The sequence below is a fragment of the Siphateles boraxobius genome, unplaced genomic scaffold (assembly GCF_051911475.1).
Source record: "Siphateles boraxobius isolate OS27281-9 unplaced genomic scaffold, OSU_SipBor_1 1, whole genome shotgun sequence".
Classification (NCBI taxonomy): domain Eukaryota; kingdom Metazoa; phylum Chordata; class Actinopteri; order Cypriniformes; family Leuciscidae; genus Siphateles; species Siphateles boraxobius.
This window is the reverse complement of record NW_027508699.1, coordinates 10,635,765-10,660,500: the sequence shown is the minus strand read 5'-3', so window position 1 is coordinate 10,660,500 and position 24,736 is coordinate 10,635,765. Positions and strand designations below refer to the sequence as shown.

At 37.5% G+C, this 24,736-nt stretch overlaps 1 protein-coding gene across 1 annotated transcript in view; it reads right to left on the bottom strand.

Annotated features, from left to right (window-relative positions):
* Positions 1-12,526: 12,526 nt before the first annotated feature.
* Positions 12,527-24,736, bottom strand: part of ephb3a (eph receptor B3a) — a 36,839-nt gene continuing 24,629 nt past the window's right edge. Inside the window, exons 12-16 of the mRNA XM_077202309.1 lie at positions 24,157-24,404; positions 20,277-20,492; positions 18,302-18,451; positions 17,160-17,353; positions 12,527-14,356 (exon numbers count right to left, since the gene is read on the bottom strand). Of these exons, the coding sequence (XP_077058424.1) occupies positions 14,248-14,356; positions 17,160-17,353; positions 18,302-18,451; positions 20,277-20,492; positions 24,157-24,404 (917 nt within the window). The 3' untranslated portion in view covers positions 12,527-14,247. The remainder of the gene's footprint in view (positions 14,357-17,159; positions 17,354-18,301; positions 18,452-20,276; positions 20,493-24,156; positions 24,405-24,736) is intronic.

Below are 24,736 nucleotides of genomic sequence, written 5' to 3'. Positions count from 1 at the left end.
CTTGTCGAAGCTCTTCCTTTGTTGACACCCACCGCGTATCAATGGTGCCTTTGTGCGCAGGAGAGTTTTCACTTTAGCAAATCTGATTAAAGGGACCTCAGTCTTGTCTACATGCCAGCGTTTGATGACAGTGCCACTGCAGGAGCAAAAGAAAATTCCAGCTAACCTCCGTGTCACCATTAATCATATAATCAATCCAATTTAGCCTTGCTGCAGTGTCACTTTCACAGTCTGTATTCGCTAACTGTAAGTAAGAGGGCCTCCTATCTTGGGAAAAAACTCTTCAAGAGCACGTTTCTATGAATTCAAGGGGCTACAACTCCACAGTTGGTCCACAGTAGGTTGCTCTAAATGGTTTGTAATATAATGCTGTTAAACGATAGTACTGACGTTTTGAAGGGCGTCAAAGTCACCCCCGAGGGGCCTAACGACTTCACGCTGTCCCGTGTGATTTGTTTAAAGGAATATTCTGGGTTAAATAACTCAACCTCCAGAAGCAGCATCCGTGAAATGCTGGCAATTACCGTAGAATATATCTTTGACTCGTCTTTTTAAGAAACAAACAAAAAATCTTGTTTAAAGTAATGCACTTACAATGCATATCTATGTTTGGAGGGTTTAAAGGGTAACTAAACCCTAAACCAACTTTTTTTAGTTAATGATCTGTAAGAATGGGGCTTTATTAGTACTTTTCATTGATTCAAGTAACTTTTTTGAGATTTGTGTATAAAGTGTTTTAATTCTACAATATATGGTGTAAAAACGTCTGAGTGCTGCCCTCTTCAGGTTGAACGGTGGCTACTGCAGTTGAATTTTCCTATTGGATGTTTGGGGTGGTTCGTGACGTAAGGGGTTGTTGGTGACATAGGCAAGTTCCACACAGACAGATGTGTCTCAGGTGCACCACCCCCTCCGCTGGGCTCTGCCCACTTTTCCAGCATTTTTCAAATATTGCCAGTGGGTGGAGTCAGGCTCTGACCAGGGGTTTAGTTACCCTTTAAAATTAGAAATGTGAAGCTAGTATTTTTGCTTAAAGCACTTAACACAAATAATCCAGTAAAATTGCCTATTTGATCTATAACTAATCGGAGTAATTTTCATGGTGGATAAACATCAGATTATGAATACCAAGGAATGCACCAATATTAACATTCTTATCATTAAATTATTACAATTCTATACTTTTCTGTCTAAATAAATTAAACACAGAACATTACAAGTGAAAATCAATCATTTTAAATGCTCCAAGTGAATTTAGCACAACAACAGGCACATATGTACAAAATATTTATTAGTTTTAGTATTAAATTGTTTTTTATTGATTAACTTTAAGTGAGTGTTAACTGGGGGAAATGAGAATGTGCATTTTATACAATATCAATCTTGAAATCTGTAATTTTGAAACACTTGCTGACTGTGCAGTGATATTTCAATGCAAGTGCATTACAGGAAACATGATTTATGTTTGCTTTTCAAACATTTGCTTCTTTTGAAATGACCACCTGTGACATTAACCTGAAATATTCCTTTGAGTGAGCTCTAGGAGACAGACGCAAAAACATTTATATCTTCCAGTGTCATACGTTTTCATCCTCTGGTGGCGTCTGAGGCTGAGGCTTACCACAAAACCGCTACAATAGTTGCCACTAAATTCAGCATATCAAGCATCATGTGTCTTCCCCATCTTATACACCCACTGATTTCCCCGGCTGTGGTCAGAATAGCTTCTATTTCTGCAGTATTCAGTACGTACAGTATACTGTACACGGTATGCAATTTTTCTGTGTGAGTAACCCAATTGCCTTTGTCAAAAAGTGCAGTATGCAAAGGAGCACATTGCATTCTGTATCCTACATTTCAATGCCTTTCAGCATTTGATGGTGTAACTACACGATTATGCAAGCAAAAAGCTTGTTTCTTCATACACGGCCATTCAAAAGTAGCTCTATGGAGAAAATGAATGGGATTTTTACTATTGTGCTCCGTGAGATCATGTGAAAAAATATATGGGTTATCCTATAATTTTCTACTGGTTATACTTTTAATTATTTTAATAATTTGGTTCACAAGATGTTACAGGCCATAACAATATAATATTTTCTCTAAAAACTGTCTTATATAGCTGAAAATCATGATTTCTTGTTGTCTGAATAATGTGTTTTTTTCCAACATGGTAATATTTCATTTATTTTATTTTTTAAATATTACATTTCCTAATTCTACAACATTACATTTTTTAAAATCTTGCGTCAGTTCTGTTACTGTACAATACTTTGCCTTTAAATTGGTGGAATTATCTCCCTCAACTGAAAGATACAGGAAATGATGTGACTTTCCCTCACTGATAAGATCTGAAGCACCGAGAGGTATGTGTGCTCTCTCTCTGAGAACATTTTTTAATCTAAAAAGTTCTTACACCAAGAATTATTTTGTAAAACGTCAAAATTGTACCACAATATCAAAAGAAAAACTGAATTTACCACTGATCACACAGTGTGTTGTTTAAAAGTCTTTTAATCATGATTTTATTAGTGTCATGTGCTCTTAGCATTTATGCTAGCAAGTGGAGTTTTTGGCTAAAAAGTGTAAACATTGTCAAACCAAGGTAAAGGAACGATGTTGAAAGTATGTAACAGAATTAAGAGTAACAGAGTTGACAAACTATAATACAAATATTCAGTTTTTTTCATAAAAAAGGAAGTAACTTGTGTTTGGCAATCATTGAATTATTAAAATTGAATATGTTTTCAATAAGGTACTGAAAATAATTTCTGTTAGTGAACAGTTTTTTTAAACGTTCTGAAATGCAAAATGTACAGTATCTCCAATTATAGAATCAGTCATATCTACTGATCCATAATGCACAATGTTTCACATACTATTATGTTTTTTGAAAACAGCAGCTAGTAAAGAGTATATCCTGTGCTGATTTTCAATTCCGATCATATCCCCCTTTTCCTTCGCTCTCTCTCCTTTGTTCTCTGCGACACACACACAGTTGAAGTAATTGGGTGTTATAGCCAGACGCAGCTTGTGAACAATAGGAATTCATTTGCAGTCAGTTTATTTGTCGCAATCACGCACCTGGTCCTCGAAAGCAAGAGTTCATATCTGAATACGTGTACTCAACCTTGTGTGATCAGCCGCCCGAACAGACGCTCTTCGTCTGCCAAAAACTAATCTCGGGGCACATCTGTCCCATCGCTTTGAAGACGGCGTTGGCAGTTTTAGGGAAGTAGAAAGCACAGCTGCTGTTTGGGTGGTCTCCCCTGATGGGATTGAAGTACACTTCCTCCTCACACCTTAAAAGCAAACAAACAGACAGACAGATGGGACAGACAGGTACTCTAGATTGGCTTGTCCAATTAAGACAAATAAGGCCAAGAACTAAACTGTATAGTTGCCATGATGTTCCTTAAAGGCTACAATTCACATAATTGGTTGTGATTAGTTTAAGAGAAAGATTAGGTAATATGTACACTGACGTATCTGGAGATTCAAGTTCCCTCGTTTCCTGTCATTTTTAAAGGTTGACTGCGTCTATAATTGTGTTTAATCTACATAATGGCGCTTGCTTCCATGTCACAGCGGTAGACACTTTAATTGACTTTAATGTACTCAGAAGCATGTCAGCGCCGTCATCATTGCATCAACTCAAATATTTTAATTCGTGACTTCAGATGCGCTGTTATCTTCCCGCCTGAATGCACCTCACATCACTAAAAGCATGTAAATCCAACTCAGAGAGATCAGACGGCGTCCACTCTCAAAACTGATCTTATACAAAAGTTCATTTGTCTTATGAAAACCGTGACTCAGCAGTTGCTGGGACCGATCCATGAATCCCATTTTAAATCGGGCTATTAAAAATGCAGTATTGCGCACAACGGCCTCAAATGGAAGACAAGTTGAAAGGAACAGAGGGTCAATACGCTCCAAAACTGATCTGTCATCCTCTCCCGCTCCCGAAGTCCACCTCCTTCTTCCTGTTGCCATAGCAACCATTCGGCAAGGACATGGGGCATTGTAAAACACGGCCCTTGGAGAACAATCAATCATCGCATTCCTCTCGCATGCTTCTTAATTGCTTTTTGGATCATCCTCAAAAACATTTAACCCTGGGTTAGGGTCTACTCTACTAATTTGCGCCACTGATTCATTTTAACGCCGTATTTCCTGTATAGCAGAGCCCTCTAAAATGTCCAACCTTCCTGATTATATTTTTAGTGGAATTTCACAGCAATTTATAATAACCTGATCTACATTAAGTCTATGAATCTAGAGAGCACCATGGCATAATGCTGGAAGGGGTTTGAGCCTCATCCTCTCTGGTGTTTGTCAAAATGGCGCATTTTCCTAGCTGATTATATAAACTTTAAACCTATGAAAATGGCTAAAAAAGCGAATGGCTCCACAGTGCTGACATTTTAGTGTTGCAATAACTATCCTTTGGCTGTGGCTCACCTGTCAAAGCTTAATGAGTGGGTAGATGACATGAAGTGGCCCGAGGTTAACTACTTTGATAACAGGTGGGAGTTTATATCCTACATTCAGCTCTGGATTACTATGAAGTTTTGAGGGCTTTTTGTCCGCAAAATGATAAGAGCCCTCATATACCTACTTTGAGGAGTATCTTAACTTTAGCGCTCCAAGCCATGCACGTTTTCTCTCATCAGTGTTTGCCACAAAATGCAATGCATATGACGACCTCCTTTATTTGGGTGTGCTGGTGCTTCAAAACAAGTAATTTCCAGGAATTCCTTGAAGTATTGCTGTTGTTGCAAATACAGCACAGCTCGACCCTGAGCTAATTTTATTCTTCGTAGTATTCGAAATGTTTTCGAATTAATTAATTCAGTCACTCTTTTTACCTATAGGTAAAGATATAGTATTAACATGAGTTCCTATAAAGAACAGAATAGGACAACAGTTCAACGGAAGTTAGACTCCATCATGACATTGGTTGCTCAGTAAAAAAGTGGATAATTTGGTTTTTATGCTTATGCTAGGGTATGCGTAAAGTGCCAAAAGCCCGATATTTCTAGCCATGCATATTATGTGAATACTGTGAATAATGTTTTTGCACTAATTCGTTTGTCCACAAAGTGACACTAGCCTGGGCCGTTGTTTCACAGTCGAAAAAGAAACGGAACAACAAAACAACAAAATACTAGAGAAATCCACATTGACAAGCATTCAATAGACCTCTGCAGTGACAAGTTCCTGTATGAGAGAATTAAGAGATGTATATAACTAATATATTTTTTTCGAATAACTTCTGGAGAGAAATAACGCAGACCCTTGACAAGGATAAAACTGTCTAGTTTAAATGTGTTGATCACATATGTTCACACTAGAAATTTTGAGTTCGGTTTTTCGAACACATAGTCTTTTAACTGTTCGAAAAAACTGAATTATAGTTTTTGTATAAGGCCAGAGGGAGCACTCCCTGTGAAGTCTCATGGAGTCCTATGGAGAACAAGAAAGACATTATGACATTACAAAAAAAAAAGACATTATGGCAACTAATTAAGAGGTAAATCGAGATTACACTGTAATTAATTGTTTCCTTGTTTTAATGTATTAGAATATGTCCACAGTGTAGTTAAAAGGAGGGAAGAAATTTGTACAAAAATCCCTGCTCCATAATTAACATATTTTAGGTGGATTCTATGCAGAATACCATGTTTCCTTTACAGAGAATGCAATGCAATAAGCTTAGTAAAACAACAACAACATCAACAACAACAAGATTGCAAGCAAGACAACAAATTATAAATATCTTTCAGTATTTATTGACCAAATATTTATTCACATGCTTATTAGAGTATCATATCATGTCTTCAGTGAAATCAAAAGACAATCCCAGAATGCATTGCAACAAACTCCTCAGCGAAAAATCCAGAGTCTAAATAAATGTGTGTATTTCAATAAATACTGAAAAGTATCATTTAAAAGTAATGTTATTCAACGTTTTACAATATTGTATGCATTTTCTTTTTATGAGGGAATCACAACATTAGCTTAGCAACATGCTAATGACAATATCAATTAAAATCACTTACCGAGTGCTGTTTGTGTGGCTGTCTATGTAAGATGTTCTAAATGAGTCACTTATGAGGTTCAATGGCATTTATGATACTGTCAATAAGGGCAGCTCACAATGTTTTGGAACAGAGCCTATATGGCAGCATCCATATATCAAGGTATATTATAGACCATTCTTGCAACTGCCGGAAAACAAACTAAGGCAGGAGCGGATGCTATTTATATCTCCGCTGAAGGCGAGGATAGGAACACAAATGGTAGGTGGGGGAGGGACAAGGGTCATTGGCATGACTTCATCGAAAGGGAGTAACTGGTCCATCTCTGTCTTTATGACTCAGGTGGCAAATGTCAGTTCGCAGCTCGGATGGAGAGAAAAAGGCACAAGCGAAATGAGGAGGAAAAATGCAGCCGGCGGAGGAGGAAAACTCAAAGGAATGTGGCGTGGATTTTCTCAGGATTTTCAACGAGGGCCACTTTACTTTCTTAAAGTCGATACAAATTGAGCAGGGTGGTCTTTTCGGCAGGTCTCTGAGACCTGGTGTGCCTATTAGGCCACTGAAAAGAACCCACTGTGCTTTCCACAGGCCTATATCCTTACTGTATGTTGACGTCAGGGATAATGTATGAGCTTCCAGCTGGTTCTTTATTCCTGCTTCTCTTTGCTTCTCTCCTCGGATTTACAATCTGGCTTTTGCTGGCAAGAACACCATTGGGGGGTCCCGAACCTCCCCAATCCTATCGGCAAACAGAGGGACTCTAATCTGTGCTTTGTGCTTTCCAAAAATTCAACTCAGCTTTAGTGTGGTAAGAAAGTCTTTATCTGGCCCCTGAAAGCCCCTCTGCTGGCACTTTAAAGTCCATACTGAGGGATGTCGCCCTTCTAAGGTGAAAGTCACTCAGTCATTCAGCCAGACAGTGAAAGGCTGCAGCGCTTCACTAGGTGTTTAAGTCAAAGTGCCCTATAAATATAAATGACAGGCATTAAATGTGCCTTTAAAGCCTGGTATTTCAGGTCAGCTCCCCCTGTGCCCCGAAGACTCAAACAATGCAGGTTTAGGTGCGCTTGACGTTCACACTAATAGTCTGAGAAATGTTTGATGAAAGGTTGACGCATGCACAGCCTGTGCTTCAAAAAGGTTACTGTAATGCTGTCATGTGAAAGTGTAATGGAACGCTTCAAGTCAACATGAATCAAAATGGACCCTATTTACATTCTTCACACACATTCCTGGTCTTATTGTGAGATTCTTCAGTGCACACAATTCTAATAAAAAAATATTTGTCTTTCTAATCTTTCATCAAACAACAGCTGATGTCATCAAGGCTGTGTGGACAGGGAAACTACTATTTATCATTCCTCACTGAAGACTACTAAAAACTACTATATACAGGTTCATATATTAATAATGTATGATATAAGGTAATGGTAACCCATTAGTAATGAATCAAGTGTTACTACATCTTTCGAAAGGAACTACTAACAATTTGGATCAGTATTCTAAAGTGAAAAGCTCGTTAACCCCTTAATATTGACTGAAGTCACTGTAAGCTTTTGAGGTTTTTGTAAGGTTTTGGATAGTAATGACTCAAGTGTTACTACATCCTTCTAAAGGAACTGCTAACTATTTGGATCAGTATTCTAAAGTAGAGATCATGGGAACACACCAGTAATGACTAAAGTGTTACCAAATCCATTGGAAGGAATTACTATTCAAAATCTTACAAAAATCTCAATGACTTCAGTCAATATTAGGTAGTTATCATGATCTCCACTTTAGAATACTGATCCAAATAATTAGTAATTCCTTTAGAGGGTTGTAGTAACACTTGAGTCATTACTAGTAGGTTACCATTACCTTTTATTATAAATTGTGAATTAGTCATGTTAATTATAGTAGATCTCAGTGAGGTATGAAAAAATAGTAGTTACTGATTAGCTAATAGTGAACTACCACATTCAACTGAGCGCTATCACTTACTAATTTGTTAATCAGAGTTGCTTGTTAGTTAATAGTAGTTACTAGAATGTTAATAGTGCGTTACTCATTTGTTCCTGTTTAGTTATTCATTAATGAAGGAACAGTATTCTGAAGTGTTACCAGCTATTTTTGCCTAGTGTTATGTTACCTTAGATAAACCTGTTAAACAAAGACAGAAAACGAATGAAGACAGGGAACGGGAATAGGAACTAGAGTCTTAGGTGCTGGTGTTTCCAGTGCTGTCAATATAAACGTCCTGACAATGTCAAAATAAAAGACACACTTCCAAACCTTTTTGGCTAATGCCAATAATTTAAAATTGCCAAATGTTGGCTGATATATCGGTCGACCACTTAACTTGACTTTCAGGTTCCACATCCCAAAGAAAATGCTTCTTCAAACACTTCCATTTAGTGTCTCCAATTCGCCTGTCCTGCATGGTTTTGAATTGTAGGAGATCCCCATGCCAACAAGAAAAACACACAGATACCCCACACAGAAAGACCTACTGGCTCAACCAGGACTCTAATCAGAGACATCTCAGTGCCACCTACAATTGACTATAATCTCACATTCATGTCTGATTGTATATAAGTTTCCATTTTTACAATCCAATAAATGTCACCATGGATATATAATCTAGTCCCTCCCTACATTGCAAATGCTATTTCATGTTGTCTTAAATATTTTCAGCTCTGTCTAGAGGCTTGTTGGGCAGCTATAAACATGCCATTCAAATTCAGTTTCATTGCCATCACTAGGTCGTCATTTTTGTTACCCACATAAATTGATGCAATACTTCGGTGTTCACTCTTAGTTTTAACAAGGCACACTGTATTCACCTTTACATGGGTGGCAGATAACAACCATGTCATTCTTGTGTGTGGTTATTAAATAAACAAGTACAAACCAACATATATACACCTCCGCCTGTTCCGACACCTCTTGTCATGTAGACGCTGGATAAACACTTGTGAAAGAGCATGAATGTCAGTAGATGGTGTGATGGTGTCACAGTGTTGCTCCCGCGTGTATGTGGGAGGAAATCAATGGGGCAAAACGGTCTCTAAGCAAGATCATCAAATCCATGAAGAGAGATGCGATGCTACAGAAAATTACACAGCGCCGCTGAAGCAGTGCACAGAATTGTAATTAGCAGTATTTACTAGGGTAAACACATCAGTTATTATTGCACATACATTTATAGGCATATTCTAAACCCTTAACCCTAAGTATTAAACTTTGTTGTGTAACTCATTCCACACTATTTGTGGAAAAGACATGAATGATACCTCAAATCATGTAGTTTATTGAGAAGGCGTGCTATTTTTTTTTCTAAGCGATTCGAAATCATTTTCGCCTGGCAGATGATATAATGTTTGAAAAAATCTTTTAGACCTAAATTGAAGGAGAGAACCAAGCCATATTCAGAAACTAGAATATTATAGAGACCACCTAGCAACCATTCAGACAAGCCTAGCAACCAATACTCAAAAGTATATTAACGACTCAAAACTCAAAATAGTAATGCTTTAGCATCATCGCAGCTTGTTTTGCACAGAAAGCGCCACTCCCAATTTCTTCAGAAAATTGAAAAATCAAGCTGTCACCAGTGTAAAACCCACGTAAATTGAAAGAGGTCAGCACCTCCTCCTACATCTGTAGTGAGACTGTACTGCGAGCTGTTTTCCATCCGGTATACGCCGAATCTGCCATGTCCATCTAATTGGAATTTCAAGCCTGAGCCGACAGTCAAGAAGCACGTCTTGACAGCTTCCACTTACACACGAGCCAAGAGAACGTTAGTTATACGTTCGATGCAACTTCTGCAGCATGCAGTGATGTGTCTCTGACAACCCCCCGAGTCTTCAGCGCGGTTACACTCCACCATTCACTCTCTTTTGCTATCTTTCTCTCAAACAACACAGATGCTAACACACTCTCAGCCCGTCTGTCTGAATCTTCCTTTCCCCCGCACAAACTTGCACGCTAGCTCTGTTCCAAAACTATGGTGCCAGCATTCTAAGGCATCATGGATATGCTCCTGATGTGAAGACTGTTCCAAACCTTAATTCCAGTCTTAATTATGCTGCATCATTAGATTTCAAATTTTGGCCAAATTCTAAACTAGCATCACAATCTTAACAGAGAAAGCATTCCCAGAATGCACTTGAGCAAGGGTGGTGATTAATAAATCCAATATGAAATAACAAAAACGCAGATTATAAATAAACTTGTTTCAGCAAATACGAAAAGAATTTATTAAAATACTTCAGAGTAATTTAAGGTTATACGGAGCCCCGCAGAAAAAAAAGAATTAGTTCCCACAATTTATTAAATCGTGGCCATGTTTTATTATTTTTTTAACCCTCATTTTAATTAAATAATGGCCACATTTGACTTATTCTTCTCTCATTTTAGTTAACTGAGGCTACATCTAAAATAATCCAGATATATTTGAAAATAACGTTTTTGTTTCAAAGCACTCTTCATCCAGAATAACGTCAGAAAGCTTTTAAATCATCTTACTGCCCATACATAAAATGTAATAAAAAAACCTGTTTTCAAATATATCCATATTAATCTCCCAAGGGTAGCATGTACAGAGTGAACAGCAACGGCCCTAGTACTGAGCCTTGCGGTACTCCATACTGAACTTGTGATCGATCTGACATCTCTTCATTTACTGCTACAAGCTGATAATGGTCAGATAAGTATGATTTGAACAATGCTAATGCAATTCCACTAATGCCAACATAATTTTCGAGTCAATTCAAAAAAAAATTGTGGTTGATAGTATCAAAAGCAGCACTAAGATCCAGTAACACTAATAGAGATGATCTAATGGTAAGAGCAAATAATTCATAACTCTAATGAGAGCAGTCTCAGTACTATGATACATCCTAAAACCTTCTGGAAAGCCTTGCAGAGACCATTTCTTTCTAAAAAAGGAACATAGTTGTGATGATTAACAGATTAATGCAAATGAAATTAACTAAATTTAAGCGAGGAATCAAATTAGTAAGTTACAACCATTTAACGAAAACAAGAAAGCGAATTAGTACAACTGGCTAAAATTTTCCTAAAACGAGGGAACAAATTAATAAGTTGAGGTAATGACTTATATATCTGTATTATTATGCTTATTGGCTTAGCAACATGCTAACATGAAACCATTAAAACCAATGGCAAGTCGACTCCTGCAGTGTTGCTGCCTATGTAGAGCGTTCTGTACCAGTCACTTATGGGGTTCCATGTCCGTGAGGATGCATAGCTTAGCCATATGCTAACATGAAGCCTTGAAATAAATGGCGTGTATCCCATTCAAAATGCTGTTTGTAGAGCATACATTTAGAGTTGCTACCTACAAGCATTTTGTAAGGGTTACATGTAAGGTTATGACTTTTAGAGAACATGCTAACATGTAACCATTGAAATCAGGGGCAAATCGAGCTCTACTACTGTGTGGAATACTGTTTGTTTAAATTTTGTTCATTGTTTTCTGCAATGATCACTCATGAGCTTCCATGACCGTCAGGAAGACGATTAAGGTAGCTGCTTATGTAGGCAGTAGACATTGAGGCGGCTCACTAGATTTTGGAACAAAGCTACTGTATTCCCACCGCCCACACGAACACTCTCCCTTCCTCTTTCACAGATACTCACAAATAAACACAAACACACAACCTCCCACACACAAAACCCTCCACCATCTTAATGAGAGTTCACGCATTGTGATTATTACTGCACTTTTGGCCCAAACAATTCCTCTCTCTTGATGAGGCAGCAGCAAAGACAGATACGCGGATCTCAACCTCTGGGCGAATAACTCCGCCAGTAAAAGAGCCTGATGTGCAACCAATTCTGCTGCCAAGCTGTTCTCTCCGATCTGCAGGCTTGCACAGAGCGGCCGGCGTAATTGGAAAGATCAAACGTGCTTTTGTGCATCGTGGGGAATGCGGAGCTTTGCTGCGGAGGGAGATCTGACTTGGGAAATCAGGGAGATACACACGAGATAGAGAAGCTCTGATCATGCTGACAAACTGCCTTCCAAGTCTGCTTGTAAAGAAATAAGTGCTGGCGATTCAGGGGGATTATACTTTATCAGGCGAACTTGTGGATAATTGGATGTTGGACATCAATACGCACATGGAATGGCATTATGTTGGCAGTGTTAAGGAATCTTCAATGAAATTAGACTGTCAAAATAAAAATGACTCAATAATTAAAAGTAGCTAAACTACAGTCAAGCTACTCTTAAAAAATCAAACAAAACTAACAAAAGTATCAAAAAGTTAGACTTTAAGAGTTTCTAAAGTAGACTAAGTATGAAAATAGATCAATTTAAAAATAATACAAATATATATTACATTTAAGAAATCCTGTTCAATTGTGGAATACCAATTGCAATATTAATGAAACCATACTAATAATATATTATATTAACAGTTATTAACAATATTAATAATACACAAATAAATAAATACATAAATTAAAGGTAGGGTAGACAATTTGTTTAATAAACACGCTTTGTTATACTGGTTGAAACTCTCTTCACACCCTGATAGCAATCAATTATAGAAGTGGTCTAAATGTACATATATCTTCTGTGGAAGTCTCAGGACCAAACAATGTTCATCAAATCATTGCAATCCTCTGTGCAGGGAGTCATACGACTGGATACATTTAAATGAACTGCCTGAACAAACTGATTCACTAAAGTGAACTTGACTTCCTAATGCTTTGTATGAGAGAGAGGTGATAATTTTAAGGGAAATTGTAATTTGATTATTGTCAAATAATGCTTGTGAAATAGAGTGTGAAACAAACCCCAGCAATGTAGCATTTTGTTGCTTTAAACAATGAATATAGTAGATTGGAACATTTCATGTAGGTGTCATGGGTCTCATAAATTAGCCGTTATAATTATGTAGATGACTCTTCAGTTCTTATGAGGCATTTATTTACACAGTTATGCATATTTGAATAGACGGAATTAAAATAAGTGGAATATTCATCAAACAACAGCTCTCAAATCGACCTGTTGTCATCTCCCCTCTCAGATAGGTTTGAGTTTGAATATGGCATGCATGTAAAGCTGTAGAGCTCGACCGGCTCACACAAGCACACATGAGCATACTGTACACCCACCCACACCCACACACACACACACACACACACACACACACACACACACACACACACACACACACACACACACACACACACACACACACACACACACACACACACACACACACACACACACACACACACACACAGATCACAATTTCCCTTCTCTCACCAGCAGAGGAAACAGGAATTCTTAAATCACAGTCCGAAGTCCTCCGCGTAGAGCAATTTCTCAAGAGCGTGTCATGGAAGACAAAATACAACAGAGGTAAATAAAACACCTGTCTTGAATCGTAACAATCCACTTCTTTAAAGTCAGCTCGCCCTTAAAGGACTTTCCATTCTTTGAACATTTCCTCGTCTCTTTCAGAAAGTTACACTTTGAGTCCATCCTGCCCAGTTTGAAACTTTCATGTGTTCCACTCTCTTTTCCTTTCTTCAATATGAAGAAAAGATCAGAAGAAACAAGTCTTTAAGGGAATACCCTCAAGCCAACATTTAACAGTCCCGGCTTACATTTAATACATATTTTAAACATTATTACAGTTAACTTATAATTCTGAAGTCCATCTCATCGTTTGTGGCCTCGGCAAATGAGAGGAAGAATGGAAGGGATTTGAGTTAAGGAAGAGAGTGATCTTTTTTTTTTTTGCCATTAGAGAAACACATGCACACATGCAAACTGAACCTGAGAAGTAGAAATGTCGCCAATTTAATCCATGTAATGAAAAGTCAGTGTAAACATGAGAAAGTCATGACAAAAGAGAAGGAAAGAACAAAGACGATTGCCTGAGGCGCCATCATACAGATTTCCAATTAACATGTGCTGTGTTTTCCCAGCACTCTCCAGGTGCTCCATACACAGGCTGATACACTTTTCCATTGGACACGCTGTAGTTTTCCACAGGCTCCTTGGGAGAGGTGCGACATTGTCCCAAATTGTATACAGGTTTTCCATTGGCTCTTCAAGCAATAGTCGGTTCCAGTAATTTTCCATGGGCTTTAGGGATTGTCCCAGTCAGGTTTGCTCTTCAAACGGGATTTTGATGCTAGCCTAGAGGCTCAGCAGGTGTTTTTTTTTAATCAGTCAAACCCGTATGGGAAGAGTTTGGCTCATTTGTTGTTTCATGTCTTGTGCATCTTCTATACTCTTCCTTTGGTGTCCCGGCAGGGTCCCGCCAATTCGACAGAGATCACTACAGAGAGGGAAAAACAAAGCAAAAATCAGCTAACGAAGGAAACATTGACATGTGACAGCACTGAAGGATTTCATTTCAAGGGATAGTTCACATGACATGGTGATTCTATCATTATTTAGTGCCAAAGAGGAATTCAAATTGGAATTTGAACATGAATGACAGTAAAAGGAATTAAGGAATTATCTATCTATCTAATTTTAATTCTGTTTGCAATTTCAGTTCACATTTAGGAATTGAATTGGAATTTCCATTTTCAACATAATTCCAGATGGAGTGGATAGAGCTACATTCAGATTCTTCAAAATATCCAGTTACAGTGAAAAAAATTGCTGTGGTTGATTGATTTGAAAGTGTCCATGTCAAAGTGTAATTACACAAATAAGTGCTGGGTAATATTATTGTAATTACTATAAGGTTTATGGTTATTTCAATTATTTGTTATTAGTATAGTAAGCATATGTAACATGTACCAAGTACTATAAAATAAAGTGTTACCTTGACACCATGTAGGTTTGGAACAACATGAGAGTAAACAATGACAGTATTTTCCTTTTGGGGTAAAGTATTCCTTAAATCTACAATAAAAGAAGGCTAAAATGTGTATGCTCTCATTCAAACGAGGATAGTAATCACGCACAGAGACACACAGCTGTCTCTAGAGATTGGATCATGACATGTCAACAGCCCGGCCAGCGCTGCTCGTGCATACATATGCAAACATGAATGAATCATACACAGGCCATCAGCATGCAGCGTCACGCGGAGACACACGCACACACACTCGACCGCTGGACACGAGGCTCCACTGCCGGCACATTAAAAAGCTCATTAGCTGACTAATTAAAGTCATTGCTCTCTTTTAGCATCTCCTCCATCTCCCTTATTAAGCTCTGTTCGCCACCTCTGCTAGCCTAGTCTGAACTGAACCAGCTTCCCCAGTGAGCAGACACAGCAGCCAGCGAAGAGGAAAGGGCACTGCACTGTGTGTAAGTCAGCCGTTACTCCGTTCCCAAGACGGTGTGGTTCACAGCGCTTCAGGCTAAAGCAGCGCATTCACAAACGCAAGTCAAATGAGCGTGCTTATTTTGACTAAGACTCAGCAGTGTTATAGATTGCATTTATTTGCTGGATAATTTATGTGGTTGAAACTGCTTATCCTGAGGTGGGGGGGGGGGGGGGGGGGGGGGGGGTTGGGGGGGCTACATGGTAAATAATGATTTGCATTGTGAGGCGCGGGGAGGGGTTAGCTTATGGGGATAGCTGTTTTGCTGCACATATTCGTTTAAAAAATTCAGCTTGTGCTTTACCCGCAGGAAAGAGAGATCTCTTTTTAATATCTCAATTATTTCTCCTAGACTGCAATGAGATGGAATGGAGAGCAAAGTCTACTGCTTCTCAGATGTTTTTTAGCTAGTAATCTCACATCTCCTCAAGTAGAGATCTCAGTAATGGCACAAACTGTGCTTAAATTTACTATGATCAATCAAACGTCAGAGATCACAATATGAACAAAAATTTCCAATTACCCTTACTGTATGTTACCATTTCTATTCTGTCTGTTTCTGCAAGTAAAAAAATAAAAAGGTAATTGTGACCATATCTCACAATTGCAACTTTATTTAGAGTAACTGCCATTCTATCATAAAAACTCTCTGAAGAGTTTAGAACGGTTATTGATATGACAATGTTAATGTATTTGGTCATGGTGGAATAGATCTGCTACGCTGCTGCAGAGCAAGTACAGAGATATGCTACTGCAAATACACACAGATACATGCTGCTATGAGCAAGTAAGACATGCTGCTGCTGCACAAATAGCATATATGAAATTGACTTGTAGCAGATCTATACAGGTGGAGCTGGGGAAGGTGGAGGGTTTCTGAGGAACTTTGAAAGCGTGCTTCAACTTCCTCAGCAAACACGCATCAACTATTTAAACGTTGGGCAGCAAGCTCATTGGCTGCAGACGCAACAGGAACCAATCAACTTGTGCCACGTAGTTAATTTGTAAAAGTCACCAGGCTGCGTTCCCATCAGCCTCGCCATCTAGAGTTTCATTTTTAAATCTCAAAATGTGACTTTGTTATGCAATTTGTGGCTTGTTTTTGAAATTTCTATTTCATATTGCGCAGTTACTATGTCACACAATTCCGACTTGTAATTGGCATTTTACATCTCACAATGCGACTTTGTCTCGCAGTTTGTCTTTTATTTCTTGTAATTTCAACTTTATATTGCGCAAAGTAACTGTCTCACAATTGCAACTTGTAAATTACATTTTAAATCACGCAACGTGATTGTCTTAATATTGGCTTTGTTTCTTGTAATTGCGACTACGTCTCACAATGTAATTTTTTTTTGTTGTAATTTCACCTTTACCATTACTAAACCTCACATGTGCAACTTCATCACAAATGTGGTTTATTTTTCAGAGTGGCTTAATATCATGGAGATTTTTTTTTATTTTAACCTTCATTTTTATAGATACATTTTGTAGTTAATTACTAATTACAAAACCTCAGAAACAGCCTTCAGCACAAACTTCACTATGTATCTTAAGACATGAAAAATTAGCAATACATTCTTTTATAATCTTTTAAAAAAAATAATAGAATCACAATGTGGGGTAAAATGTTGTGCTGTCAATAATATTCTGACAATGTGACGAATTAGCAGTCATTAGCAGCACTCTTTCCCATTCGCTCTGCTCTGCCAATTGTGATTTCACAAACTACATTGCAGCAGAAAAATCCGTCTTTTCCTGTAAGTCAAAGCCAGAATTGACCCGTGTTCTGCTCACCCTGAGTGTGTACTGGTAAGCACTTTGAGGCTTGCGGCGTTGCGGAGGAGCTTGTCAAGTGTGCTGACGATCTGTCCGAAGCGTGGCCTCATGTTCCGCTCCTTCACCCAGCACTCCAGCATGAGCTGGTGCAGCACTGCGGGGCAGTCCATGGGAGGAGGCAGCCTGTAGTCCTGCTCCACTGCGTTCATTACCTACAGCATCAACAGACAGAGCAGTTACACTGTCCTTCTGCATTAGGACAAACTCTGCAGTATATAAGCAGAGTTTTATTAGGCATACAGTATGTGACTGGAATGTTACAACAGTTAAACCCTAATAAAGACTAATAGGGTTGAAAAACCTTCATAAGATCATCTCAGAATAAGACATATAGCATTGTGCTTGCGGTATAGACAAAACAATACAAGCTATAACACAGAATAGAGACAGTAAACAGTATAATAAAAAAGGTTATAAAACATGTATTTTAACATAATATTATTAGTGTGAAAGCATGGATCTTGTGAAACCTGTAAGGAATATGTCCGGGTCGTATTTCACCACATAATCCAAAACAAAATGCTCTTAAAACTTTTATTATATTTATACAAACCATTAACGTAATGCAAAAAATGTCATTCTCATCTTATTCAAAATATATTTTGTATTGTTATAGTATATGTTTTCCTACCTTTTATTTATACTGATTTACATAAAACGTTAATGTTACAGTATTTCTCTTACTGTCCAACAAAACTTGATTTTTACATTCAAATCAGCCTAAATATGAGAATCACCATTGATAATAATGGAGATCCCAATATATATATATATATATATATATATATATATATATATATATTAGTGCTGGGCAACGATTAATCACATCCAAAATAAAAGTTTGTGTGTATACTGTGAGTAATTATTTTGTATAAATACACACATATGCATATATATATATTTAATAAATATTTGCATATATATATATATATATATATTTATACTTAAGTTATATTATATGTAAATATAAATATTTTATACATAAATAACACACTTTTCTTAAATATATAAATGTATATATATATATATAATTTCTCACTCATTTTTGTCTAAAATGTGGCTTTAAACATGTGATTAATGACATGAAAAAGTTGACATACATCTTGATTGCTCATGTCCCAATACGGCCGCTCCCCGAAGGACATGACCTCCCACATCACAATGCCGTAGCTCCACACATCACTGGCAGTGGTGAACTTCCTAAAGGCGATCGCCTCGGGAGCGGTCCAACGGATTGGGATTTTCCCCCCCTACATGATAACAGACATTCACACAGAGAAGCCATTAAATTCAAACACAGACTTTAAAACCAATGAGATGGCTTGAGTCTTCAGCTGCCTAATTAGAGCGAAGACTCTGCCCCAACTCACGGCTCTCTCCCCACAGGGCACCATCGCTGGGTTCATTAATCTAAGATGATAACCAGTAAAAATAAGATGGCAGGGTTCTAACTTTAAACATAACGGTTTGATCTGTCCATGAAACAGACAACGTTAACGTGGAAGCTAATCAATAGACTAATCCAAGCCAATTACGAGCTAAACTAGCATGCTAGCACATCTTCACTTCTACTAATACTAGAATGCCCAGTAATGACAAAAATGTTTACTCAACATTTGTAGCCAAAAGATTCTTAAAATAAACTGAAAGGAATTGAAAGGGATTCTAGTCATTCAATTCCCTTATCTGTCGCTTATCATGTCGGACACATTGAACAAGCCGTACTGTACTGACTACTTCCATATGTTTCCAACAGACAGAGATGGAGACAGGCTTCTACCGCATATCAAGTATGCCATCTGTACTCCCGATTCTGTTGGTCAAGGCTGTTCTTATCAATTGTTCATGCACACTGAATCTGTAAAGCACAGATATTGCTTTCATTTCTGTCTGGAACCTGGATAAAATGTTCTCTGAAGTCCCTCAAAGCTAACAGACATGGACTAAAATCCACAACAATTATTTTATAGGGTCTTTTAGGTTAATATAATAGCAAAAAATACCAAACAGTATACCATACTAATATGGTTTTTGGACATATATAAAGTGCATAAACACCACAGCATATGTAAGCTATCATAGAATCCGATAGAAACCCAAAAGAAACCAGGGTATTAATTACGGTAATTATTCAGTATCATGGTGTACCATGGTATTGAAAATGTATACCATGATGATAACCCAAATGTATAGCATCGTCATCTATGCTAACATAAGGTCATTGTGATTTTGCGAGTAGAACATGTTCCTGGATCAACATATTTTGTTGATCCTGGTACAACATTCCTGTTTGAAAATTTAGTCCTAACCCTAACCATAAGTTTTCCTTAAACTCGTAGGGAAACATATGTGAATAACACTTATGTACTGTATGAGCACCTAACCCTGGTTGTAAGTCTAAACTTGACTGTAAACTTGCCCCTAAAATCTGATTGGTTGATTGGAATGTTGTTCCAGAATATTGTAAAAACTCATATGATCAATAAGTCATGACAACATATGTTTTTACATTGCTTTAACTCATCAAAATAAGTTAAGCAATTTTCTACTTTTTTTTATAAGTTATACAAGATTCAACTAATTTTTAAGTCAATTTAATGTAATTTAAGTTGAAATGACTTAATCATCCAAGCTATATATTTTACAGTGAGGAACATGCTTTACTTGGTGAAATCACATTCACAACTAATGTCGTTGAAAAAAAAATACTATCATGTAGCATGTTTGTACTGACATATGAAGGACATGTACCCTCTCTCTGTTATGAAGAATTTTTTATTTCCTCCTTTTTTACGTAATAATTTACCTATGTAAATTATAAGTAACAGTTATGTGCTTTTTGTTTAAATTAACTTAAATAAAATTATATAATTACTTAATTTATTATCAATAAAGGCAAGAGCTCTTTCCTTTAGCCATGTACTGACTACTAATTTGTACATTTGTACAGACAATACACGTTAAGATAAGCTACAATAACGGCTTAGTGGGGATTGGAGGATTTGTTGGAACAAGGATATTTCATTATTGCCTTTATATTATTACATAAAAAGAGCAGACCTTATCTGAACTCACCAATGAGCTGGTGTAGGTGGGGTCCGAGGAGTTATCATCTAAAAAGCGAGAGAGGCCAAAATCGGACACTTTGCACACCAGGTTGCTGTTGACGAGCACATTGCGAGCAGCCAGGTCACGATGGACGTAGTTCATGTCGGACAGATACTTCATGCCAGCTGCGATCCCCCTCAACATGCCAACCAGCTGCGTTACGGTAAACCTGCCGTCGTTCAGCTGAGAGAGAAACAATAAAAGAGGGAGAGTGACATTAACAGATGTAAACATGACACCACCCCGGTTCTACTCGTTCTAATCAGCCTGACTTCGACAGTGCCGTCGGACTAATTCCACTGCAGCCTGTAATCTTCTTCATAGTATCGGGATGCCAATGCTATTAAGAGAGAACTCCACAAAAGCTAATCCTCATGAAAGAATTTCCTTTGCAAAAGCGTAACTCAACACACTTCACATAGAATATCAAACCCACATGTTTTCATTTTCATATTCTTAATAGAGAAAAACTGAAGTGCTCTGGTGGGTCGCAGAATGTTCTGATAGGATCACAGACAGCAGGGATAAAAACCTGCAATACCTAAAACTAACAACTACCTTACTAACTATTAATAAGCAGTAATTAGCAGTTTGTTGAGGCAAAAATCTTAGTTAATAGTTAGTCAATAGTGAGAACAAACTGCCCGGCCAAAAAAACAACAAAAAAACAATCAAATGCTTATTAATTATTGCAGTTATTATGTTTGGCAACAGTTCTTCTAAACCTAATTGATGGATTGTGTAGATTTTTATTTCTTAAGCAATCATGTAGGAAGACACATCATGGCCATATTGCAAGATCACAATGTCAAGATTCATCAGGCTCAAATTGTGAAAGAATGGTTGTGGAGCAGCATGAAGAATCATTTCCACACATGAATTGGCATCCAGAGTCCAGACCTTAAATTCATTGAAAGTCTTTGGGATGTTCTGAAGGAGACTTTGCAGAGTGCTGGACTCTTGCATTGTCATTACAAGATCTTGACCAAATATTAATGCACCCCTTGATGGAAATAAATGTTGTGATTCCATCAATTTTTGATCAAGATCTTGGCCATGACGTGTTTTCCTACATGGTTGCAAGTATATACTGTACATACATATATATATATATATATATACTTTTGTACAAAAAAATCATTGATCTTTTATTGAGGATTTGTCAATATAAAATGTACTTTAATTCTACAGTTCTTCTGCTTAAGAAATCCTCTGATGGGGAATTCTTAAGTCTACTGTTCAAAAATAGCACATGGCTCATGTTAAGCCTCGAAGCAAAAGTACATCATCACGTCCTTAGCCAGTCTCACTTGGTTTGGCTCCAATGACAAAAAACATTCTGCAACAAGATTTTGATGTTGATGCTTTTTTTTCTTCTTCTTCTTCTAAAGTTAAAGATGAATCATGCCAAAGCTTGTTCTTACGGATAATATTAGAAGCGTGTTTGTGTGTATGCGTGGAAATGAGTGTGCTTGTGTCCCCGGCTGGACTTTGTGTGAGTACAGGCTGTGCCGTAGGAAGATGCCGTGCTGGTTGGGTTCATGGGCTTTAAGTTGTGTTATCGGCTGGTGCTCAGATAGAGCGAGACTATCCCACCTCTGGATGTCGAAACTCTCAGTGTTCTGCATTGACTGCATGGGTTGGTTAAGGTTCTGGAGTTCAAACAGTTTCTCAAGTGTTTCTGTAGAAACTCAGCTGAGGGATTACATAAAGACTTTAGATTACTTTGGTATTTTTAAAGATTTTGAAAAGCCAGATGTTGACGCAAGTTAAAGGTGAACCAAGGTTCTGTCTAAAGAACCATGAATAAGTGTTTAATGCTGAGGGGTTATCAAATTCCCATGTCAGCACGAAATAAGTTATTACTGACAGTCTGGCCACAGATTCATGCTAGGGAAGTTTTGTAAAGTGATGTATTTCAGACTGAAGCAGAATATTCAATTGGACTTGATTTTATCCATCGGGAATTGATTGAACAAGTTATTACATTTTGATGGAAGGTTATGAAGCCAAACTTATTTCTTACCACCAGGGGTGTGACTAGGCGAAGCCCTGAAGGTTTTCCAAAAGCTGCGTTTGTTCTTTCCAACTTGTTTTTTTTTTAATGCTGAGTCTTTTTCTTTCATTCTTTTTAATGTATGCACTGCAGCAATTTTTTTTATTGCAATGGAACTTGATTTAATATGCGATTTATGTATTTTAACACCCCATCTAGATCGCAAGCTAGCAATGCAACACGACTCAACAGATTCTTTCTATTTAATGGCAGTGCTTTAGTTCGTCCCACTGCGTCGCTAGCCGTATAAAACAGGGTGCTTTACTATACGCTTCAAATGTGTGTAGTTTTGTAAAAAAGTCATAGTCATATTTCTTGTTTGCCATGTGCTTCCACTGTCATATGTCCAATGTTGTCATTAGTTCATTGTCTTAATTGTTCACTTGTTAGTCATTAGTCTCTGTGTGTGTGTATGTATATATATATATATATATATATATATATATATATATATATATATATATATATATATATATATATATATATATATATAAATATACATATATGAAGACCCCTGATGCAAAAGCCTCTAAAAGCCACTTCTGTCAAAAATTAGATAATAATATTGAGTGAATGCTATCCGCACATAGTATGCGCTCATCAAATACTTTCACTTCAAACTCACTAAATCCCAGCCTCAGCCCATTCAGAAATGCCGGTACTTAGGTAGAAACCTATAGATAGGAGCCTGATATAAATGGTAATACTAAACAAAAACTTTAGATGGACTTAGATACTTTTGCATCTGAAGTCTTCAAATATATATAGCCCTCATGTTATCATTGTTCCTCGCCTAGTATTGTTTCCTACTACTGTTGGTGAGTTTTATGTTTCTAGTCTAGTCTAGTCTATGTTCCTGTTTGGATTAATAAACTGCACTTGGGTTCTCACTACACTCGCCTCCAGTGGACTATGTTACACAAGGAATAGGGATAAAAAGTGGATTTCGCAAATGTTTCCATGTCTCCACCAGATGAATATAAGACGGGATGCATTAATACAGATTTAATAAGTTTGATCGATGTATTATGTTCCAGGTCAATACATTTTTGCATTGCTAGCGTCTCTGCTGTTTGAGCTACAGGAAAGCACCCAAAACTAAATAAATAAATACATTTTAAATACAAATATTTTTAAAGCTGTTTATAAAATCCACATTTTGTGTAAAACAAATGTTTTAAAATATAGTTTTAAATATCGTGTTTTCATGTTTACTTTGTTTAATGTGTGAGATGTATTATAGTTAAAGGTTTACTGAAAGTTTTTTTTTTGTTCTTAGCTGGAAAGGTGTATTTATTTGTTTTATAATCAACATTATGTTTAGATGGCTTCTTTTATTCATATTTATAATTCATAGTTTTTTATTTTACTTACTATTGTTACTATTACCAGTTTTAAATGAATTATTGATTCAATGAAATAATATTCTATATGTTTGCATTTTTTAACCCAATTTTACTTATTAAAGCAGTGTAAATTCGAGTGTGGACTTTATCAGCTCCAGAAGAGAGTGTGCTATGCTATGCATATAAATAATGGTAGCATTTTTAAAAATATATTTAATATATTTTTGTGAAATGTACCAGTGGGCAAATTTAACAGGGTTAGAAAAAAACGTTAACCTTGATAACTTTGCCGTGCCACGCTAATAATGTGTAAAATGCCCATGGGCTCACTTCCCGATGCTGACGAATCGTGCACAATAAGACCAGGAATGTCTTTTAATGTAAAGTAAATAAGTAAGGCTAATGCAGTAAAATGGTTTTGCATCAAACATGATCTCAGTCTTACTCTAAGGAAGGAGTCGAGCGCTCCGTTCTCCATGAACTCTGTGACAATAAGCACAGGACAACTCCTAGTCAGAACTCCTTCCAAGTGGATGACGTTGGGATGGTCAAACTGGCCCATGATACTGGCCTCGCTAAGGAAGTCCCGTCTTTGTCGCTCCGAGTATCCTGCCTTCAGCGTCTTGATCGCCACAGTGGCTTCCTTTCTGCCAGGCTGTTTGAGTCGGCCTCGACACACCTCCCCGAACTCTCCTGAATGAATGGAGCAGAGAGGAAGAGGAGAGAGAGAGAGAGGGAGTGGGGTGGGGGGCGTGAGGGAGAGGGAGGATTATTGGTTTGAGCTCAGGATAAAAAAATCATTCGAGGGAAGAAATGATGTACTGCTGAAAGACCAAGGAAAGTGCAAGAGAGAGAGAGAGAGAGAGAGAGAGAGAAAAGAGCAGATGGCAACAGTTTAGAGTTTGAATAGGCAGGGGACGGATGGAGAGAGAGGGTGAGAGAGGATTTTAGGGATGGGCTGTGGAGAGGGAGGAGAGAGGAGTTTAAGGGTTGTGGGAGTTCTGGGCCTGGACTCTGGATGTGAA